We start from the raw sequence: 21,872 nt of genomic DNA, 5'->3' as shown, positions 1-21,872 counted from the left end.
GTCTGTGTCTGGGGTTGATGCAGGTGGAATACCAGCGAGCACGTCCTGTTACCTTCACTTTTCAGTTTCAACACTTCCTCCCCGCTCAGTCCTGTCTTCACTTCTCCTCCTCCACTCTCCCTCACTTCCTCTGCATCCTCCTTTCTCTCCTCTCCCGCTTCACTCTTCACTCACCCTCGCTCTACCCCGTCTCTCTCTCTTTTTGCCCCCACGGGAGAATGTGTGACATCACTCCAGGAATTCCTTCACCTTGCTGCACCTTTCCCCTTCGCCCATCTCAAACAGCTCTGCAGTCGTTCCTCATCAGTCATTCATTCAGCGTGCTTCTTTTTTCTGTCTAAACCTTCTTTCACCTCTGTCTGCAAATAGATTTCTCTTTGTCCCTCTTTGCATCCTCATTTTTTCACCTTAAAGATCCCCCCTCCTTCCTCTCCTCCTCCTCCTCTCCATCTCTGCAGGATGCTCAAACACAAAGTCATGACTGTAGACACATGCTGCACACACATGCAGCAGGCATACGTCATCTTATTTATGAATATGGCAGACATTAAGCCATCCCAGGCACTCACTGAAGCGTTTCAAGGCTGCTGCTAAAAATAGCCGCACTCTCTCCTCTGGGTACTGTTCTCCTGCCCACCTCCTCCTCCCCCTTGTTTCTTATTATAGCAGCACCCGGGGAGAGGAGAGACATTTATAGAAAGGACAGTGCACTACGAGCGCTTTCACCGTCTATTTCCATCCTCACATTACTCGTGTTCGTTTTCCCTCCACCTCCTCTCACACACACGCACACGCTCATCCCCGATGCTCATTCTTCTCAACAACAAGCATCCATTCACAGGAAAATCGTTTTCTCGCTTTCTCTCCTGGGAGATATGCAATGATGAGCAGCATGTGATAAAAACATGAGGAGCAGGTGAATCATTATCCTTGAAAAGCAATTCTTGTAAATCGTGATTTACCTTCAGCTAAATTCAACAAGTGTGTGATAACATGTACCAGATCATTATTATGTTTAGACAAGTACAAAAGGTTTTGGAATTGCTCCCCAAATTCCCATCATGCAACAGAGGTCAAATGTGCTGTCAGGAAAAAAAAACAACATGAGTAAATGGATTGCATGAAAAAAGAATAAGGATTAATAAAGTATTTTTAAATCGCTCTTTTCAAGGTCAGCAGAGTCCCACTGATGAAAGAAGATGTTTTGACCTTGCAGAGCAAAAGGAGTTACTGCTCTACTGCTGCCTCGTTCAATTACTCTTTTGCTTTAGTTATTTAAAGGTCACATATCCTCCTCCTCTTCAACCAGTGTAAATAATGCTCAGAGCTCCCCAAAACATGTGTGTGAAGTTTCTTTGTTCTAAATCCACTCTGATCCTGTATTTGATCATATCTATAAACCCCTCTATTTCAGCCCTGCTCAGAACAGGCTGTTTCTGTGTCTGTACCTTTAAATGTAAATGAGCTGTGTCTGACCACGCCCCCTCTCTGGAAGGGCTTGGGTGGCCTCGGGCTTTCTCGCTCCATGTCCTATTGTTTATGGTGAGAAGGCAGACTCAGAGGGCAGAACAAACACCTAGCTGTGGGAGTGTCACCCACCTGGGGGAGGGGTTACTGCCCTTTGTGATGTCGTGAAGGGAAAGTCTCCAAACGGCCTGTTTGAGCACACATTTTCTGAAATGTGGAGCAGGCAAAAGAGGGAGAGGATGGACTTTTCTCATCATTGTGGGGTTTGTAGACAGACTAGAGACACATATTAGTGTTAGGGGAACATGGTGAAGGGGATTTAGCAGAATATGTGACCTTTAACAAGTAGAAAATCACAACAAGGCGGGTGCAATTGAGCTTTGCCATCGTCTCTGCCTTCGATCCTCACACTGAAACACAGCATATGAGTGTGTGTGTGTGTGTGTGTGTGTGTGTGTGTGTGTGTGTGTGTGTGTGTGTGTGTGTGTGTGTGTGTGTGTGTGATGGTGTCAGCACTACAGATTGTACTCACGGTGAAGCTGTTGTTGACATTCTTTGTGCTGGACTCTGCAACACTGGCGTCTGACAGGTCCACCTCGTCAAAGATAAGGGACTGCAGAGAAGAAGGAGAGGAGGGAGAGAGAATTAGTTTGTGATACTATGAGCTTTCATACAGCTGGCTTTTCTTAACTTAAACTAAGGCGTGAATAGAAATGTGATCGGCAGTGAAAGAAACGTCTCAGCAAAGCGTCAGGCCTTAAAATGAGCAGGTGAAAGAGTCACAAAGACGTTTAAAGAGCAGCATTTAAATATCACAAATTATTGATACTCAATCTTATTCTGCAGCGTCTTATCTGAAACATTTGGCTACATTTTTCTAAAAAGCAGGACTTCTAACATACTTAAAGCTGATGAATGGCACTAAATAAGTATATTTATAATGTAACTTACTGAAAATGAATCAAAAGGGAAAGGTGATAAAAAATAAAAGAAACAGCAGATGTGTCATTTGCGGCTTTTTTGGAGATGTTTTGACTCATCCGGGTCAGGAAGTTTTTGTCTGAGTGGTGTTAATCTGAGGGATTAACACCATAAATGTGTATATCGAGCTCTAAAATGAACCCCATGAGGAGGTGCAAAGTCCTGCAGTTCCTCGAGTGTCCACTAGAGGCTGTCTGCAGAAGCACAGGAAGTCACATACACACCCATTCTAAAAAGCCTGTTTTTACAGCAGAGATTAACATGTTTACAGCCTGGTTCAAAAAACACAGCATGTAGACCGCCATCGATGGGACTCCAAAGCCCCCTGCAGGAACAGATGGGGGACATCATTCAGGTTTCATCCAATCAGATTTACAGTCTGTGTACCCAGGTTTTTTTTTTATGTGCTTTTAATATTATATGTTTCTGGACTTATTTGTTCTCTTTTTTATGGTAAATTGTGTTTTGATTATTTGTATCCTCTTGAAAGGACTTGAAATCTCCTCCGCAGTGAGGATTCCCTCTGCAGTTTCCTTTGTTTTGACTCTGCACTTAAAGAAGAGAAGTGCGACTATACAGACGGTAAATATTGATGTGTTTCAGAGGAGAGCGGAGGAGCCGGAGCCCAGTCGATACCGAGATATACAGCCAGCAGACGGACAGAGAGAGGAGAGGAGAAGAGAGGAGGGGAGGGCCGCAGTCTACACACAGCAACACGATATCTAACAGAGCTGTGATGCGTGAGGCACGCAGCTGAGCTCTTAAAGGGCCACGGGCCAAAAACACGATGTCGTCACAGGAATGCCCTCTGACTGTGTGAGATTGTGTGTGTGTGTGTGTGTGTGTGTGTGTGTGTGTGTGTGTGTGTGTGTGTGTGTGTGTGTGTGTGTGTGTGTGTGTGTGCGTGTGTGCGTGTGTGCGTGTGTGTGCGTGTGTGTGTGAGAGAGAGAGAGAGGGAGAAATGAGTTACTGCAGCTGTCAGAGGGAATGCCCAGTTAACAACACTCCCTCAGGCCTGGCTGGAGAGGAATACCAGCCAACGCTTACTATGTGTGTGTGTTTATGTGTGTGTGAGCGAGAGAGTGTGTGTGTGTGTGTATGTGTGTGTGTGTGTGTGTGGAGGGAGCATGTGTCACAGTGCTTCCACATATGCCTACAAGTGTGTGTGAATGTCTGAATTGAGTGCTGGCCAAGAGGGCAGAAGTATGAACGGCACGCCAACACAAACACTGTCCCCTCTGTTTTCGCCGCTCTGCACTGCTACACCGTTACATCATGTGTGCGTTTTTCAATGTGTGTATGATTAATTCTTACAGCCCCCTTTGACACACTCCCTCTCTTTCACTCGCTCACTCAGTCACTCACTACACCACCAGCACACTTGCATATGTGTGGGCACACACACACAACTGTTTGGAGGGAAGCTGGAGTAAAAGCTGACGGTTGATGGTGGAGAAAGGCGTGCGTCCAGACACTCAGTCACCCACAGATCCACAGCTTACGATAGAGGCTACATCTTAGTTTTTTCTTCTACCCCTTATTTAAGACAGATTTAGAGAAATCCAGGTATTTCTAAACCCAGGCACTTTTTTTGACATATCTTGAGCCATGTTTCCACCAAGTGGTAAGGTTTGGTTCAGTTTGGTACACTAAACCCTGACATTGCTTGAGTTTCCACAGCCAACTGTTCTTATTTGGTAAGCGGAGTGTAAGCCTGATGGAGATAGCCGCGTCAGCTACGACAGCAGCCCAACACAGTGTAGCCCGCTATTAATTAAGTTCAATGAAGAAAAGCAACGGGACACAGTCAACAAAAGGACCCTTTAGGGTCAGATTGGTATCCTTGGCACCCCAACAGAAGGGTACCAAAAAAGTAGGACGGTAAGGATCCCTAATTTTGGTACCATCCCAAATGTTTGGCAGTGGAAACGGCAATAAATGGGTACCGCACCATACTGAACTGAACCGGACCGCTTGGTGGGAACGGGGCTAAAGGGACCCGTTGGATTGGTATCCTTGGTACACCAACAGAAGGGTACCAAAAAGTAGGATGGAACGGATCCCTTAATTTGGTACCATTCCTTACTTTTGACGGTGGAAACCGAACCGAACCGGACTGCTCGGTGGAAACAGGGCTTATAAGGTCCTCATAGGTACAGAATGTTTTGAAATTAACCAAATTTTTTCAGCCTAAAGCCACAAAATGGGCGGTGAGGATGGAAATTAACCTTATTTTGCACCGATTACAGTCCATTAAGAAGAGGGTCCTCACACGTGCTCTAAATGCCACAAAAAGTTTGAACTGATCACAATGTTTTGACTAGAGGTCTTCTTCAGGTCTTAAAATTCAAAAATGATCACCCTGAAGAAGACATCTGAGATGTAGTTGATGGATCAATGAGGGGTAAGACTTCCTAAACACAGGGCAGCACAGCCAGCCAGAGAGGATGGACACGTAGGGAATGGTTTCTTATCTAAAGAGGCTACCGACTCTGTCCGGCCAAGAATGAAACCTAACTCACCTACATGTATGACGTTCCAGTTGAACAAAGAATCATAGCCTCTCTTTAAGAAGTGGACACAGCCTGGTTTGAGGAGTACACTCTAGCGGTTTTCACATATGCACTCCGGATAATATCTAGATAATTACAGGAGGACCGCTCCGGAGATTCTCCCGACCTTAGCCGTTCACATGTGCTCCTCACAGCTGGAGACTATCCCTGTCAGAGGGGAGGGGGATCGGGGGATTTCCTGAGGTAAGACGTGACGTAAATAAACAACGTGGAAGTAGCGGCCGAAGCAACAGAGTCCGCTACATAACGTTATAATGAGAATATTTGCCTTTATATCAATGTTATGTGAAATCCAATGGAATGACAACATCCACAAAAGAGTGGAGAACAACATACTGACGAACAGAAAACAGAATGCAGCCGTTTAATTACGTGCACAGAGATCGTAGTGGTCGTGTGCAGACACTTTAGGCAGTCACTGTATAAACGTCATTCTCTTCCCATTGGCTCGAGTTGAAATCTCCGGAGTATATGCGGCCGCGTTCAGACATCAGCTTATTCTGACTTTTTGCGGAAAAAATACTAGGGGTGTGGCCGGAGAAACTCCGGGTAAAGTCTGCTCGAAAAATGCGGCTGTTTGCGTTCACACATAGCCTAAAGCACCTCCGGGTAGCCAAATCTCCAGAGTTTTTCAGGAGATTTCTGTATGTGTGAAAAGAGTTTCTGAAAGCTCCAGTTTGGCCTTTTTCACAAGATGCCATCTTGGTTTATGGAGCCACATTGGACCATATTGGGACGGGAAGATAGAGAATGAGAAGGTTGAGGCATTAGCTTAGCATAAGTTAGCCAGTGTGAAATTTAAAGGAGCGAAAATGACTCAAGGTGACTTAGATTTTACCGCATTGGCTTGAATAAGGTCGGGTTTTTCTTTTGCAACACACCTGAAACAAGAGGGGTCGTCTTATATTTGGGCCAATATGGTCATTCAGACAGAAAGTAACCAAATAATGCACAGCTGTCTCCAAACACTAACCAATACAGCAGTGTTGTAGCACCTGAAATGAGTCTTGGTCTCAAAACCACCTTTTGAAGGTCTCGTCTCTGAATCGAAAGCATTTTTACTCAGTCTTGTCTCAGACGGCGAGTGGATTTTGGATTTTAAATCAAAAAAAGACCAAGACTGAGAGGCAATTTTTTCGTGTCATTACTTTCATTAGAAGGAAAAAAACCCTTTCTAAAAGAACAAATAACTTAAATTCATTCATGAAGTGAGTGACACGCCCACTGCACACAAGATAATGTTTTTTCACTGATATCTATGGTCTTGGTCTTGCCTCGTTCTCAATCCCTAAATATCTTGGTCTTGTCTCGGTCTCGGAGCATTCTGGTCTCGGGTAAGTCTTGATCCCGGTTAGTCTGGTCTTGACTACAACACTACAATACTTTTCTCACGGCTCTGTAGTAGCGATTTGTCATTCAGAGGTAGCATACCCTAAACAAAAACAAAAAATGGACATCATGCTGTATTGAGGAAAAACTTTGAACTGGAGACTTAAGACCAAAAACTCATTAGAAAATTATTTACTAAGGAAAAAAAAATCGACCTACATTTTCTCAAAGGCTTTCTCGCTACGTCCACTTCATACTCACAGTCTTTGGCTGTTTTTGAAACCGCCTACTGCATACTATCCATCGACTGCTGTAATATGGCTGCCAGCAGGGGTTATTTAGCAGTATGCCAGGCCCGGCCCGGCTAGGCTGGTTTCTGGTCTTGGAATGGGGAAGCAAACAACAGACCTGCTAACGGCAAACTGCGGATCTTGCCTTTTTTTTTGCATACTGCATTTTGGCCAAATCAGTAAGTAATACCAGTATAGTAGGCGGTTTCGAAAACAGCCACAGACTATAAATGACTTAATCTTACCTTAAAACACAACTAAGACAACAAAGCACTCTAAATGATTTCCTATAGGCTTAAGCAGCAGGGTGAAGAGAAGCATCACACGGTGTCAAACGGTTCAAACCACAATTCCATTTCAGGTTGTTATCGTGGACTTACCGCCTGTACACACGTGTTCTGCTCTCCTACCTGGAGCTGTATTCTTATTCTGCATTCATGTCAGATGGACTTGTTAGGATGTTTGTTCAAAGACTTTAGCTTGCTCAGTTTATCCAGAAGGAGGCGTACACCATTTTGATATGTTAGGATACTTCAAATGTTCAGTCCCATCTGGCATGAAGTAAGCAGGTAATGGTTAGACTATCAGGACCAGCGCCCTGGCCCCCTGGCTGCTCTGTGCTGACCCGGATTCTCACTAGGCCCTCTTCAGATCCGCTGGCACCCAGAGGTGGAGGGGAGCGTCGTGCACCCGTCCAGCACACGGACAGAACTCGCCAGCACACTCGACTCCTGGACACTCTGCGCAGCGCCCGCTCCTGCCAGCGTGCCAGAGCGGTGCCCGACTAACACACACACACACACACAGTCACACACACGTGATCCAAACCAGGGGGGTTAGTTCAGAAGACACAGGAAAAGATATGTCAACAAGAGGTTAAAACTATGAACTTAAAATGAAACAGAGGGGGACAAAAGCTGAGGAGATGTTGAAAAAGAATATCTGATGATGAAAAATGTATCTGCTTTGTGAATCAAAAAGCATAAGTATCAAAAAGTAAGTAAGAGAGTGTAAAAACAATAGAGTGATATATGAACAAAGCTAGCCTGCCTCTGATTGGACCAGTTGCTAGGCAACCACAAGACATTCCTACAAGGAACCAGACACGTCAACTGAAAGACTCACATATGAGTCCAATCAAGTCAATTCAAGCTCTATTTGTTCCTGTAGAATGTAAAGTTGTTGTTTTTAATGGAGCAGTATGTAACTCTGACACCTAGTGTTTAAAATGGGTACTGCGGTCCAAATTCGAAACATTACAGAAAGCTGTCTCCCCCCCACCCCCTCCTCTCTGGAGTCGATGCTCACGCAGGTTGCCATGTGGTGGACACTGAAGCTTCAGTGTTTAGCCAGCTCTGCATCTGTCTGTAAACCTTTCTGCGTTCTAACCTCTCTCCATTTTTCAAAAGCATCTCCAATATTGATCCTAGTTTGAGCACGTTTCTGCTCGTGGAGCTTATTAGAAACATGCAGAGGCTTTTTAGGTCGGGTACAATCACTTCTATCTGAACCAGTTCACTTGCCCGCTTCCATCACTGCAACACCTGTTGGTTTGACCTGATAACTGGTCTCATATCCGGCAAACCGAGGGGCGTCCAAAACGGCCGTGTGCGGGTGCCTTAAAACCGCCTTCCTTCTCTGGTCCAAACAAATCCAGAGCATTCAGGACCAGAATCTAAAGTTAGAAGGAGGACATACTGGCTGCTGCATTGTTGTCAGAGAAGCCAGCACTTCAACACAGCATGTGTCCTTAATGTCTGATTATATAGGAAGGAAACTTATAAAAGAAATGGTCAGTATCTTGTCATAAATGGGGACAAAGTTGAGAAGGGGACTAAAATGCCGGGTATTGTTTAAAATGACTTCTTGAAAAGAAGCTAATCCTCAAAGTTTACATCACAGAGAGGAAACCGGTAAAACCAGAGAGCGGTCAAAAACAGCAAGTGCGGGGAGAATTGTAGAAAATAAAAGTTGCAAATGGGAAAAGGGAAAAGATGGAGAAAAGGACGACAGGTCTGAATAAATCATAACAAGGTCAGGAGGAACAGGGAAGACTGTGAGAGCTGGGTTTGAATGCTAACTGTTCCCTTCTGTTTGCTGTCTTTGTGCTAAGCTAAGCTAACTCTGCATATTTAGAGTTTATCCATCTCACTGTAAATGTGTAGGACGAGGATACACCCCGTAAGCCTACCTTGGCATCTTTGGCGTAGTAGAGAGTTCGGCCTCTCAGTTTGAAGTAGCGTTTTTTCCACCTCTGGAAGGAGCTGGTCTGTTTCAGCAACAATCCCTCCTTTATGCTCGTCTGCGGAGAGAAGAGGCAGGATAACGACTTAAACAAGGGTTGGTGACAAACAACAAAAAGCTGCATTCATCACAAAGACGATGCATCTCACTTTTATCTGCAGAACACATCTCAAATTAGTTTTTCTTCAGCTAGCAAGATTAAAAAGCGTGCGCTGTCCGTGTGCGTGAGCGTTTGAATTTGGGCACCGTGAAATACGCATGGGAGACGAAGAATAGGACAAAAAAAGGAGAAGAAGGAAAACCCATTACATACACACACACCACTTATTTCTCTAGAGAGCTATAAACACACATCAGTCTCACTCAACCGCTCCCCCCCTCAGCTGGAGAAGAAAAGTAATGACAGAAAGAGATGAAGAGGGAGGAAGAATAGAGTAAGCACAAGGAGAAGGACTCAGATAAACACAAATATGTCTTTAAGCATGCAAGTTTGAAGATCTAAAAAAAAAAAAAAAGGACTTCCACATGTTGGTTAGTTTAAAGCAAGGCAGACGAGGAGGAGGAGGAGAGAAATGCAAAAAGAAAAAGGTAAAGCAAGAGGGAACGGACAGTAGAGAATGTGATGAAAATATAAAATAAAAACACAAAAAAAAGATTCTTCTTGTGTCCTACTGAGCTTGTGTGTTTCTGTGTTTGTCTGTCTGTGTGTGTTGTCACATCAAATCAAACCATCTTCAATGCGTGTGCACACAGTCATCATCATCATTACGACCACCATCATCTTGCACACATTTACACACACAACAACACACACACAAACACGAGGAGCAAATACTGAAACGCATGGAACAGTGGACATTGGAAAAGATGAAATGCACACTGATGGAAATGCTGCATGAGGAAGAACAACATTCTCTCCACACACACACACACACACACACACACACACACACACACACACACACACACACACACACACACACACACACACACACACACACACACACACACACACACACACACACACACACACACACACACACAGAGAGGTTATTTATAGCGAAGGAAGGCTGTTCTCTAAGGGGAGAATTACAAACAGAGACTGAAGCCTGAAGCTGACATCCTGCCCACCAGCTGTGTCAACTTAAACTCAGAAACACTGCTGCAGCACACAGGCTCACTTTGGACACACACTTTACACTCTATACACACACACACACACACACACACACACACACACACACACTGGCATGCATGTGCGGTCGGATGAAACAGGGAAACAGAAAACCAGACTAGGATCATCACATAGATTTTTACAAGTGGATTAATTTGGTCTGTTTGTTGATCAATGAAAAGTGATCGACGTGCATTTAGATCATTTGAGAAGTTCTTGAGTTGTGGAATATGCTAAAAAAATTATATTCCCTTGTTCCTGGAGGCACAAGAGGTTTAGAGTCAAACTTTTGAATCGTACTTTACAAGGTGCAAACAGACCTGTGGCAGTACATGCTCAATGAAGGGATGATATTCCTGATTTGGACCCATGCATCTTATGACTGGGATAGAGTCTCTGCCAACATGAAGCTAACATCCTGAAACCCTGATCACCAGCAAACACATCATAACTATGTTAACATCGTCGACTTAAAGGCAGGGTTGGTAATTTATAAAAACTAGCATGATTTTGAAAGTAGCATTCCCTCCGCGCTCCGTCTGCACCCACCCCCCTCCCCTCTGTGCTCCCTCTAAAGCCACGCCCCCTCACTTACATGAACGAGCGCCGTCTCTCCAGAAGTGGACCTCAGCTCATCTCCTGCATTGTGTAGAAAACTACATCGTCTCATGTCTCATTCAGCGGGAAGTAAACTCACAGTGTAAACTCCTAAAGTCATCAGTGACGAGCTTTGAGTGTGAGCTAGAGCACGAAAGAGGTAGAGAGAGAGAAGGGTGACATGGAGGCTGTGATTGGTTCATCAGATCGGTACCTCATGGCAGACATTGGTCGAAGTTTTTACAGCCTTACAACTGATACAGATAACGGATTTTTTTACATTTTCTGTTAAAAACTGTGAACTCTCTTACCGAGATTACTAAAGTCATGTCCCTCTAGTGATTCTGAAGACATCTCCCTCTAAAGCCAGAGAACTTCCAGAGTGTTATGTTATTACAGTTTTTACAGCCTGAATGCAGCATGCAGACATGCTGACTTAAGTGTAAAGGACTTGACTGCTCCTTGACCGCATTTGAGGGGGTTCCTTTAAAGAAAAGAGAGAGACTATTTTAAGCTCACTTCAATGAAGGAATTTAAAATAAGGCCTGAAGCGAGAGAAATCTTCCCGTAAATGATGAGTCAGGGAGAGGACAACTGTAACTTCTGGGAGGCTGCCGTCTACCTACGTTAATACCCGGCTTCCTTTCTACGTAGGTACGCCTGAAGACTGAATTCCTGGGGTGGATTAAGGTGAAGTACCTCCATGTTGGTTGAACACCTTATAAGGACTTATGGCTCGCCTGCCTCCGACTACAAAGTGAAGTCATCGTCTTATTTAGAGATTTTTGGGAGCAAACAGGAGGTGAACGAGTGCAGACACAAGTGTTCTTAGAGGAGCACAAAGCGGAGCGTTGTAAACACGTTCTTCTTCCTGGACGTGCAAACACACTCTCACAAGAAAAACATCAACACATCGCATGACGTACGGCGAGCTGCTTTGCCGGCTAATCCGACTGGAAGAGGGGGAGCACACATATGACCGAGGAGCTTAATGAACACCTCATGACTGACGGATACACACACCCCCCCCCACACACACACACACACACACACACACACACACGGAGCGGGAAGTTGCACTGTGAGTCATTGCAGAGTAGGAGCTCTCCTACCAGGTCGACTCATTGAGTATTTTTATCTTCAGGAAAACCCGCAGTTACCACACTGAGGTTCGCTTCCTCTTCAGAGACAGCTGACAGGAATTCTTCACAACTGTGTTTGTGACTACACATTTTTTTATGGAATAAAAAGTGTAATATAGACATAGACGGACATTAAACTTGTTTATGAATATGGGGCGCCGGTGGACTAGCGGTTAGATCGCGCACCGCCCACGTGCAGAGGCTATAGACCTCGAAGCAGGCGGACCAGATTTGAATCCGGCCTGTGGCTCCTTTGACACAAGTCAGTCCTCTCTCTCTCTCTCTCTCTCCTGGATTTCTGACTTTATCAACTGCTCAGTCTCTGAACAATGACCAAACTCCTCTTTTACAGAATAATGTTCAGAAATGATGACCTCATGGCTTCTGGAGCTCTGTGATTGGTTGTTTGGTAACTGGCCAAGTTAAGTTGCATTGCAGCAGACCGTTACAGACTCATGTGTTGATGACAGATTCAGCAGAAGCAGTATATGTGTCATTTGAATATAATAAGTCAGTACCTTTAGAGCTGGACGATTTATTGTTTAAACATCCTCATTGCATGTGCAGTTGTCATATCGCAGGATGCGTGATGTCAATCATGTGACCTGAAGCACGTCACGCTGCAGACTCTGTGTGTCCCTGCATGTGAAATGCTGACATAGAGGAGACAGTGCTGCTGCAGTCACATACCCCGGCATGACGCTCGAGGCAGACGCTCATGTACGCATGGCGGATTTTAAGATGAGAGTTTTCCCGCTATCAGAAGCACTGGGTGGTTAACGCCGTGAATGTTCATTGCAAACATGGCCGGAGACATCGTTATGTTAAACATGGATTTGATGATGATGAGGGGGCCAGAAAAGGAAGAGGAATGTCTAAATGCAGCTCCACTACTGTAAGTCAGGGACGGGCAACTGGCGGTCTGAACAGTGCTACTGTTAGCTACTAAAGTGCCTCTGAGATGTGTTAGCTACAGCTGACAGGCAGCTGCTAGGTAGTCGAAGAAGTGCATTGTTATTTCCAGAAGACAATTCTTGATTATAATAACCAAATCTAGCAAAACTAATACATAAACTATTTTATAAATCCACAGAGGCTTCATCAGTGACTTTTCAAATGTTTCTTCTGTGTTATATTTTTTGCATGTGTTTGATTTCTACCTGGGATATTTATTATTACAAGCACCTGCGATAAAAAAATATCCAGCCCCCTCAGACACAACTGCCTTGCACCTCAGTAGTGAGTCCAAACTAATTCATCTGCAGGCAGTGAAGCTTTTCACATGTTGTCTTTTCTCTGAAGATGGACTTTCACACTCTGTAAGTTTGTAAACCCGACGTTAATTCTCTTCGGCCAGCCGGAGCAGCAGAAGTGACTTTGCTCTAGTTGGCTGTTCCATTTTCTATTTTTTGTCCCTCCTTGGCCTCCACAGTTCCTTTCCCTTGTCTCCATCTCCTTCCTGTTGCCAAGTAGGCCAGAAGTGATCTATAAATAGCCGCTGTGCTCGCCTCTGTGTGCTGCTGCTCCTCTCTGCTGAGACACAGAGCGAGTCCTGTGCCAGAGAGAAATGAGTAACCTGAGCACCATGTACCTTACACCCACACTCTGCCTGGCCACTGACAGGGTGACACACACACACACACACACACACACACACACACACACACACACACACACACACACACACACACACACACACACACACACACACACACACACTGAACACACACATATATGCTTATACAATAGACAAAAGGCACAGGCGGTTCAAATGAGTCCAGCAGCTGTGGCTGGTGGATAAGAGCAGAGCAGGAGTTCCCTGAAAGGCTAAATGAAGAGAGCAGAGCAGAGCAGACCTTCATCCTTCCTGTGACGATAAACAGACATGAAGTCAAACTCACATATTTAGTTCATACAGAACCATCTATGACCATCTATGAACTCAAGCCAGGGATTCACCGTTTACTGTCTCTTTTTCTTCCCTTAAGGCTCTGGAGCATTAGTGTGTCCTGGAATTTATAAACCAGTCTGTTCTGGTCTTTACCTTTTTTTTTTATCAGATCTAATAATCTTTTTGGTATGAGGCTACGACTGCTTTGTAGGCGTTTGAATTTAAACGAGAAGAATAAAGATTCTTAAAATGGAAACTGTCACAGGCGACGTATTTGATCCAAAACAGCACGACTGTGACTCTTCATGATCAGCGTTGTTAAATTTGCACCAATGTTGAAACAGACCCAAAATATTGGTCAAATGGGAACATGCTGTATATGCATGCTACTCATGGTTATTATTATTTACTAAAGGTGCTGCAGCGATGGCTCCTTATATGTCATCAAATCTGGAGGTTAACGCGTGCTTCCCTTAAAAAAAAAAAAGCCTTGGTCATTAGTGCAGAAAATAAAAAACTATATTCAGTTAATGTGTGATGAGCGTGATGTTTTGGCAGTTAAGCTTTTTGCTGTCTCCTAGCAACATGCTGACATATGGTCTGTCAAGAGAGACGAGAGGATGTCTGCTGCAGGAAGTGGACATTTAAGCTCAGCTGAACCGTCACACCGACGCACTGCTTTCCAATCAAACTCCAATTATTTTAAAGTTTGCGTTGGTATGGGGTCTGAACCATAGACTGACAATATAATATAAATGTTTGAAGCCTGAGTGACGTCACCCATTTGTTGGATACCGCAGGACGCTTTGGAGTGCCAAAGCGATCGATGGCGGTCTCCATGCTGGAAATGCTGTCTCAGCCTAACTTTCAGTCAACCTAACGACAGGCTGAGAGCTGGAGCTGAGGCGGGTTTTAAGCCTCCTGACAAACCGTTACACCGCGCCCGCCTGTCAATCAAGTCATCTACACGCCTTATTGTGAATAACTCTTATCCTTCATCAAATCAAAACTGATGAGTCATCAAAACATTCACCCCCCCCTGTACAGTGTGTGCTGATCGACACATGAGCTAATCAGACCTGTTTGGTTTTTTGAACCAGGCTGTAAACATGTTAATTTCTGCTGTAAAAACAGACTTTTTAGAATGGATGTGTATGTGACTTCCTGTTCTTCTGCAGCCAGCCTCTAGTGGACCCTCGATGAACTGCATGATTTTTCACTTCAGCATCGGCTTCATTTATCAGTACCAGAGGTTGCTGCTTGGTCTGAACCCTGACGTACAGAGCAACATGCTGCTGTATCCCAAATACAAAGCACACAGTGACGCTGTCTGCACTTTTCCTGTTCAACTGAAAAGAAAGACCCAAAATCTTCATGGTAGTGCACTGCTTAAAATGCTAATTCTTCTCACTATTGTCTTGAATATGCCATTAAAAATACACATTAATATATGTTTGCACTGACTCCTTCCTTCCACACAACCCTACAAGCAGAGAGAAACTGAGATATCTCTGCTTGCCAGAAGAAAACAGATCCCTGTCTGGCAGTTTCAACTCATGACTGATAACACTAAACTGCTGTGACTGTAATTGGTCCGCACATAAAGAAGACTTACTTATCTGTCTTGTACTTTTAGAGGATGCTGACTCGCTGCAGAGAGAAGCCCACATTCCCTGCATTTACTCCCTCCATTACCGAATCATCTGTCATTGCTGAGTACGACCCGAGTGTTTGTGTGGAACCAGAACAATCATATCTTTTAGAGGCCATGCAGCGCTGAACAAATGTCTCTGTTTCTCCCTGAAGCAGCGTCTCCACCTCCCCTCCTGTAGCTGTCTTGGCACGTCATCCTCTCTGTGGGGTGTAATTGTAACTCCCTGCCTCTTCAAACTCCCACTACATGCTAAAATTTCACCATGGTGATGAGAAAATTACAATCCTTTTGCATGAAGTGGCAATTCCCCCGTCTGTGATTGCCTTTGTGCAAACGGACCACATGCACGGGGAGGTATACATGTGTCAGGACGATACAGGGGGATGTTATGGGATTTTTGTCGAGACCAGCAATTAGATTCAGCTCCAGCACTGGACCGAAGAGGACCTCACTGTGCACGACTTAAGTGCCACATTGGATAATTATAAAGAGAAAGTATTTCTGCAGCTGAAAGTGAGAGATACACAAACTGAACAAAACTATCATTGCAACATTAAGTGTTAAGGGGCTTCATATTTACAAGAGCAAACCTTTCCTCTTTTCTGGTGCACACTTCTCCAGGACATACATTTATTTTTGACATACCATGCAACCGATACAGAATCCCAGAAAAACACCGGACTGACGTTTTTGACGCCCACTGCGTCTTCCTCAGAGTCAAACCAATAACCAATAAACCACAACTTTTCCTTTCTACACATCAAACAAAAGGATTGGTCTGAGGCTGGCTACACACGAGACGATTAGGTGGAAAACTCCCTGTTTCACACGATCAAATAAATGAGCAGAGTGAGCTGGTCGATGTTGTGTAACCTGCCCTAAGATGACAGATCAGAAGGATGATGAAGACTACTAATAAAGGTTAAATAAGCAATAAATGAATTATCACAATTCTGAGCTGATCATCCAAAACATAGGCTTCCCTTGAATGAAGATGCTCACTGTATCACAACTCTGAACGCACAGACGCATGGTTTAAAGGTTTTTATTCTCTCAGTCTGAAGCACACTCAGCAGCATCAGGTCGGGGGCTTTGCTCTGTCAGGTTTGCAGAGCTTTCTCAGTCGTCTGCACAACAACAACAACAACAACAACAGCAGCAGCAGCAGCTACAGGAGGCTCCGACTCACCATCAGCTCTGCTTTCAATCACAAAGCAGGCGAGTATTAGTCACAAGTTTATAATCTTTCTTCAGCTGCAGCAGCAATCCCCGAGAAGACAGAGAGGAGGCTGAGAGCATTAAAAAAGGCCGACACTCACAGCTCACATAATCCAACAATATGAAGAGAAATTCTATCAAACAAACACCTTTTTTTAGACTCACCCTTATGGCTCAAACACCAAAAACATTCACAGGATTAGAGATGAAGAGAAAACACATTAAGTTCCCATAAGACGGAGTATCTGATTCCCCTCCATGTGCGGTCAAATCACATTACCATCTCAGGAATACTCAACCTCTCAAGTCTGCAGCAGCATCAACAGTGGCCGATATATTGATTTGCTGTGAAGGGTTTTTAAATTGCTATAAACAATAATGGACATCCGATGGATGAGCTGTGGAGCTAACTGCAAGTGGTTGTAAAGATTTGATTTGCAGCTCAATGACTAAGCAGTCCAGTTCATATGTAGATTATGTGTATATTATTTCTTTGTAATTCCAGGATGATTGTCTCTGCCAGAGTAAACCATCAGTTCAGTTGAACAGGAAAAGTGCAGATCTTCTGACGTGTCTGGTACAGAAAAAGGCTTTTAACGCCTCCATGCTGCGGTTGATTAGCTGTCAGGTTGAACATTTTCTGCTGGACTCTTCTTCTCACTTCTCGTGTGTGCTGACTTACCGACAAACTAAAATGGACACACATAAAGTGTGTGTGTGTGTGGGGGGGGGGGGGGGGGGGGGGGGAGGAAAAGCAGAAAGAAGACAGCAGATGAGACCTTTAAGCGTACTCGTCGCTGTGAACCAAACCAGCTGTTTTACAGGCGGCATCGCCATTGGAGCTGCTCAGTGAGGGACGAGAGATGTGGTTGTCGGTGGCAACCGAAGTAGCAGAGAGAAGGTGGATGGAGAGGGGATGGACTCGGACAGCGCGAGGGGTCGGGCGTACACACGCATGTGCACGTACACACATACACAACACAACACACAGATAACACACACAGTCCAGAGCTGAGCAAACAAACCAGTGGAACAACACTCAGTGAGTCAATGCCTGCATGATCCATTAGCAACTCTTAGCACACACACACACACACATACACACACACAGTGGGAAAGAGAAAACCCACTGACCCACGCAGCAACAACTCAGAAACCTCTGTGAGCACGATGTCAACACGCTAAGCACAAAGATACAATTACAGAAAAGTGCTTCAAAGCATCGTGATAGCGGCATGAGCTAATTGCAGGTTGTCATGTTGTCCACCATGTACGATAGTTCTGCACAACAGATTACATCGGTAGCATGGGCTCTAAGTCTGGCCTGCAGGTGCAATAAGCACCCCTGTACATCACGACTCATATCAACCCCCGACGTTCACCCACGTTTGAAACTTCTGCTGAAACTTCAGAAGCAACAGGGGAATAAAAAAAAAACAAAAAAAAAAACAACTCCAGTGAGGGAAAATGAAATCACCACAAAGAGGGCTTCAGGAAATTAAGACAGACAGCCGACGAGGGGCGTGCTTTGAGATTAAATCATGTAATCACATGGCGCAGGTGGCGCAGTGGTTAGTGCGCGCGCTCCATGTATGGAGGCCTTGCTCCTCCAAGCGGGCGGCCCAGGCTCGAATCCCACCTGTGGCTCCTTTCCCGCATGTCAGTCCCTACTCTCGCTCCCTGATTTCTGACTCACTGTCCTATCTCTCCATTAAAGGCACAAAAAGCCCCAAAACATCTTTAAAAAAATATATTAAAAAATCATCTAATCCGTACTTTGAACATCTATTTTGTATCAAATTTAAGCATTTCAAACCTCACTGTTTAAGCTCAAAGTAACAGTATTTGCTTGTTTCACTCGACTGAAAACATTTGAGTTGTTTTAATGTTAAGAGGAGAAAATAAGCTCGACCAGTTCACCAACAGCTTTCAGCAACTTCTGATCTCAACTTGACGTTTACGTTTTAAAACATGTTGTGTTGAAAATGAAACGTTCTGATTCATCAAAAAGTGCATCAGACGTGTGTTTCAGTGACGCCACATGTCCTCCACTTTGTCGTTTTAGCTTTTCTAGTGTGAGCGCTCACACGTCTCTACACTGAATACTTTGGTGTTTTTGTTTGTTTGTTTGTTTTTGTTTTTTTTTTGGGGGGGGGGCTTTTTGCCTTTATTGGATAGGACAGCTGAAGAGAGACAGCAAATGTTAGGAGGAGAGAGAGAGCGGGGGGGGGGGGGTTGCATGCAGAGGTCCGGGGTCGGATTCGAACCCACAGCTGCCGCAACGAGGACTATAACCTCTGTGAGGCGTCAGCGCTCCAGCTTTGTTGTTTTTTATTCCTACAATTTCAGAAATAAATATAAACTGAGTTATATCCTATCATCACATGCTTTATAAAGCACTAACTACACTCACTCATGTGGGACATTTGCATAAAAAAAAAAAAAAAAGAAGATTTGGCCAGACATTCCTGGACCCCACGTTGCTAAAAATACATCCCCGTGCTGAATAATGTAAGTGGAGCGTGGAGTGGAGCAGTCAATAATTAAGTGGATGCATTGGCGTGAGAGGAGGACGCCGCTCGTTTACAGAGTAATGGATAAGTGGGCCAAGAAAGCTAAGGTGTCACAGGTAAGAATCAGCTCAGCATCCTGTTACGTAGTCAGACGTAGACGGGGTCGGATGCAGGGGTGCAGGGGATCGTTCACTTTACACTGTATTCATCAAACATGAGATATTACTTCAGCTGCCTCACTTCACTGGTAGGTTACATAAAAAGATGAGGAAAGTGTGTTCTGTGCCCATTCTCAAGACTAACTTCTTCTGAAATGAAAAGTACTATACTGCGCACTGCAGGATTACAGAGACAGATGCATCAGCTGTTAGTAACTTCACAAGGCCCCTGAGCTGTGAAAGGAAGCACAGAACTTCTACTTTCACTCAAGGTGTAGGATGCTACTTTGTTTAAACACATTGCACAAGACTTGATAAAGTCTTGTGCGGTTGTGTGGTGTGAAGAAAAGCCTACAAAAGCCCTACATAAGTATTTTCCTGTAACAGCATGACATGGAAGTACAGTGAATGCCAACAAGACTTTGAAGCAACAGTGCTTCCTTTGGCTACAAGCAACAAGCTCCAACAACACATGCCTTCTCCTGAGTGGCTCAGTCAACAGGCAGCTCGGATTGTACAACATCAACACAACACATTAAGTCAGAGACACAGCTTCTTACCTTGCTCCTGATCTGTCCAGAGGTGGACACTTTGCGGATGAGTTTCTGGGGGCCTTCTTGCTCCGCGTCGCTGTCAGAGGACTCGTCCGCAGCCCCAGAGCCGGCGACAGCCCCCACCACATGGGCATGGATTCCTGCCGCGGACGCCGGCCCTTTTTCCGGCTCCTGTCGAGGGGAAGGAGAAAAGCAGTCGGGGTTAGCGCTGGCTCGGTCCTCCGCTCCCGGCGGCTTCCTGAGCGGCTGTGTAGCGTCTCTCCTCGCTGTCATCTCTCTCACTACCTCCCGAATAAAGACGACTGTTTGCTCGAGTGTGTGTGTGTGTGTGTGTGTGTGTGTTTGCGTGTGTGTGGGCTGGGGGGAACGCACAGGGGATGGGCTCCACATACGGTGTCGGCTACAACAACCCCCCACCCCCTTTTCCCAGTGCCTCCCTGGCTGCTGGTTGTGGCTGCAGGCTGCACAGCCAGTCCACAGACCACCTCATCACCCCGAGAACCAGGGTACATGTCCGCGGCATCGTGCAGACCCTAGCGACTGCATCCGGGCAGTGCCACGGAAATACAAGAAGTGTGACCCAACTACTTTTTGAATACAGCCTCATTTCTCCTTCAAGGCGACGATAACACTCAAAATTGTGTTCTAAGTGCGTTTACAAGTAGCCTAAATAATATCACTTTTGAGTCTTCATAAAATGCACTCAGGAGAGTGATAATGATATAGCCTATCTCCTTTAATCAAGTTAAACCCACTTTAATCTAATGCATAAAGGAGATTGCATTACCCCATCATACTCTTGTTATTTATGGTGATAAATGTGGATGCACAAGAATAAACTGCTGCCTCCAGAGAAAGAACAATCATTGGAGTTTTTGTTTTCCACCCAAAACAATATACAGCCCTTTTTTTTCCTTCCTTTTACTAGATTAAACTTTGTACGTGAATTTAGAAATGAAATACTAAAAAAAAATCCTGCAGGAACGTTTTCAAATAATCTCCAGTGAATTGAGCAACACGACATGCAGGAATAGGATTGAAGGAAATGGGCAGGGTATCCTTAAACATATAAAGAGGAGTCCCCCCCCTCCCCTCTTTTACGCTTTCTTTTTTTTTTTTTGTTAGAATAAACGCAACTAATAAGTCCAGAGCACCTCAGGAATCGGAACATATCGATAAAGATCGTTACAGACTTCTCATCATTGCCCTTTTCGCAAATAGCAGCACTGAGGCTATAACGAAAAGTAGACCCTTCAATGAAATTCAAACGGGTTTCGGAACAGCACTCAAATCACAGCACATTTAGAGTAAAACGTCAAATACGAACACAGGCTGGTGAACCCCCCCAAAGTGTGAAAACAGCGTCAGCAAAACCTCTTAAATACACCTCAAGTGCATTTCAGTAAAGAGCTCAAATTGTGCTTTTTTTTTTTCCTTCGGGGAAAAAAAGAAGTGATTTAAAAAGTCTTCATTGTTGAGTTGTAGGCTACTAACCAGTTCCTCCCAGACAGGGCTCCTGCTGTACGGGTACACATCCTCCATGGTCGGCGGAGAGCCTCTCAGTGCGCTCCGGGGAGAGAAAGAAACCGAATCAGGGGAAGAAGGAGTCGTGCCTCGCTGCCCTGACTCCGCTCATATGCGTTCTGAGGGGATGGGATTCGCTTCTCCTTCCACCTCCTCCTCCGCTGCTTTCTTCCTGTGCTGCCTGTTCGTCTCTCCTCCGCTGCGCTCGTGCCTTGGAGGGCCGAGCCTATCAGCGCTCCACGTGATAGATGTCAAACCCGCTTAAACGCGCGCGGCACGGTGCCGGAGGGGATCTCAGGCGCGCACAGCTCGGGTATGTGACAGGGAGTGTGTGTAGAGTATATTTATGCGGGTGCACGTGAGTAGATTTATGTATGTGTGAGCGTTTCAATGACGTCATTGGTTCGGGTAGGCTACTTACTCTGCTAATCTAATTAATGATAAGGCCTGTAGAGCTCTCCAATAGTCCACATTCTTCATATTATTGGATCTATGATCCTTTTACTCTTCACTGAACACTTTCTTGGATCTCAGAAGGCAATGTAGGTTTATTTATAGAGCAC

General features: G+C 44.9%; 1 protein-coding gene across 8 annotated transcripts in view; it reads right to left on the bottom strand.

Annotated features, from left to right (window-relative positions):
* The window catches only part of dgkh (diacylglycerol kinase, eta), a 60,400-nt gene extending 38,784 nt beyond the window's left edge, over positions 1-21,616 (bottom strand). The window contains exons 1-5 of one of the 8 annotated variants that reach the window (XM_065961980.1): positions 21,280-21,616; positions 19,792-19,956; positions 8,832-8,942; positions 7,266-7,424; positions 2,000-2,080 (exon numbers count right to left, since the gene is read on the bottom strand). In XM_065961980.1, coding sequence (XP_065818052.1) covers positions 2,000-2,080; positions 7,266-7,424; positions 8,832-8,942; positions 19,792-19,956; positions 21,280-21,327 — 564 coding nt within the window. In that variant the 5' untranslated portion in view covers positions 21,328-21,616. Of the gene's footprint in view, positions 1-52; positions 1,943-1,999; positions 2,081-7,265; positions 7,425-8,831; positions 8,943-19,791; positions 20,700-21,279 lie in introns of those variants that run through there. The other 7 variants (XM_065961979.1, XM_065961978.1, XM_065961977.1 and 4 more) reach the window with 7 other exon arrangements.
* Positions 21,617-21,872: the final 256 nt, after the last annotated feature.

Source organism: Labrus bergylta, chromosome 13 (genome assembly GCF_963930695.1).
Source record: "Labrus bergylta chromosome 13, fLabBer1.1, whole genome shotgun sequence".
NCBI lineage: Eukaryota > Metazoa > Chordata > Actinopteri > Labriformes > Labridae > Labrus > Labrus bergylta.
The sequence above is the reverse complement of the archived record's forward strand: the minus strand, read 5'-3'. Positions and strand labels throughout refer to the sequence as shown.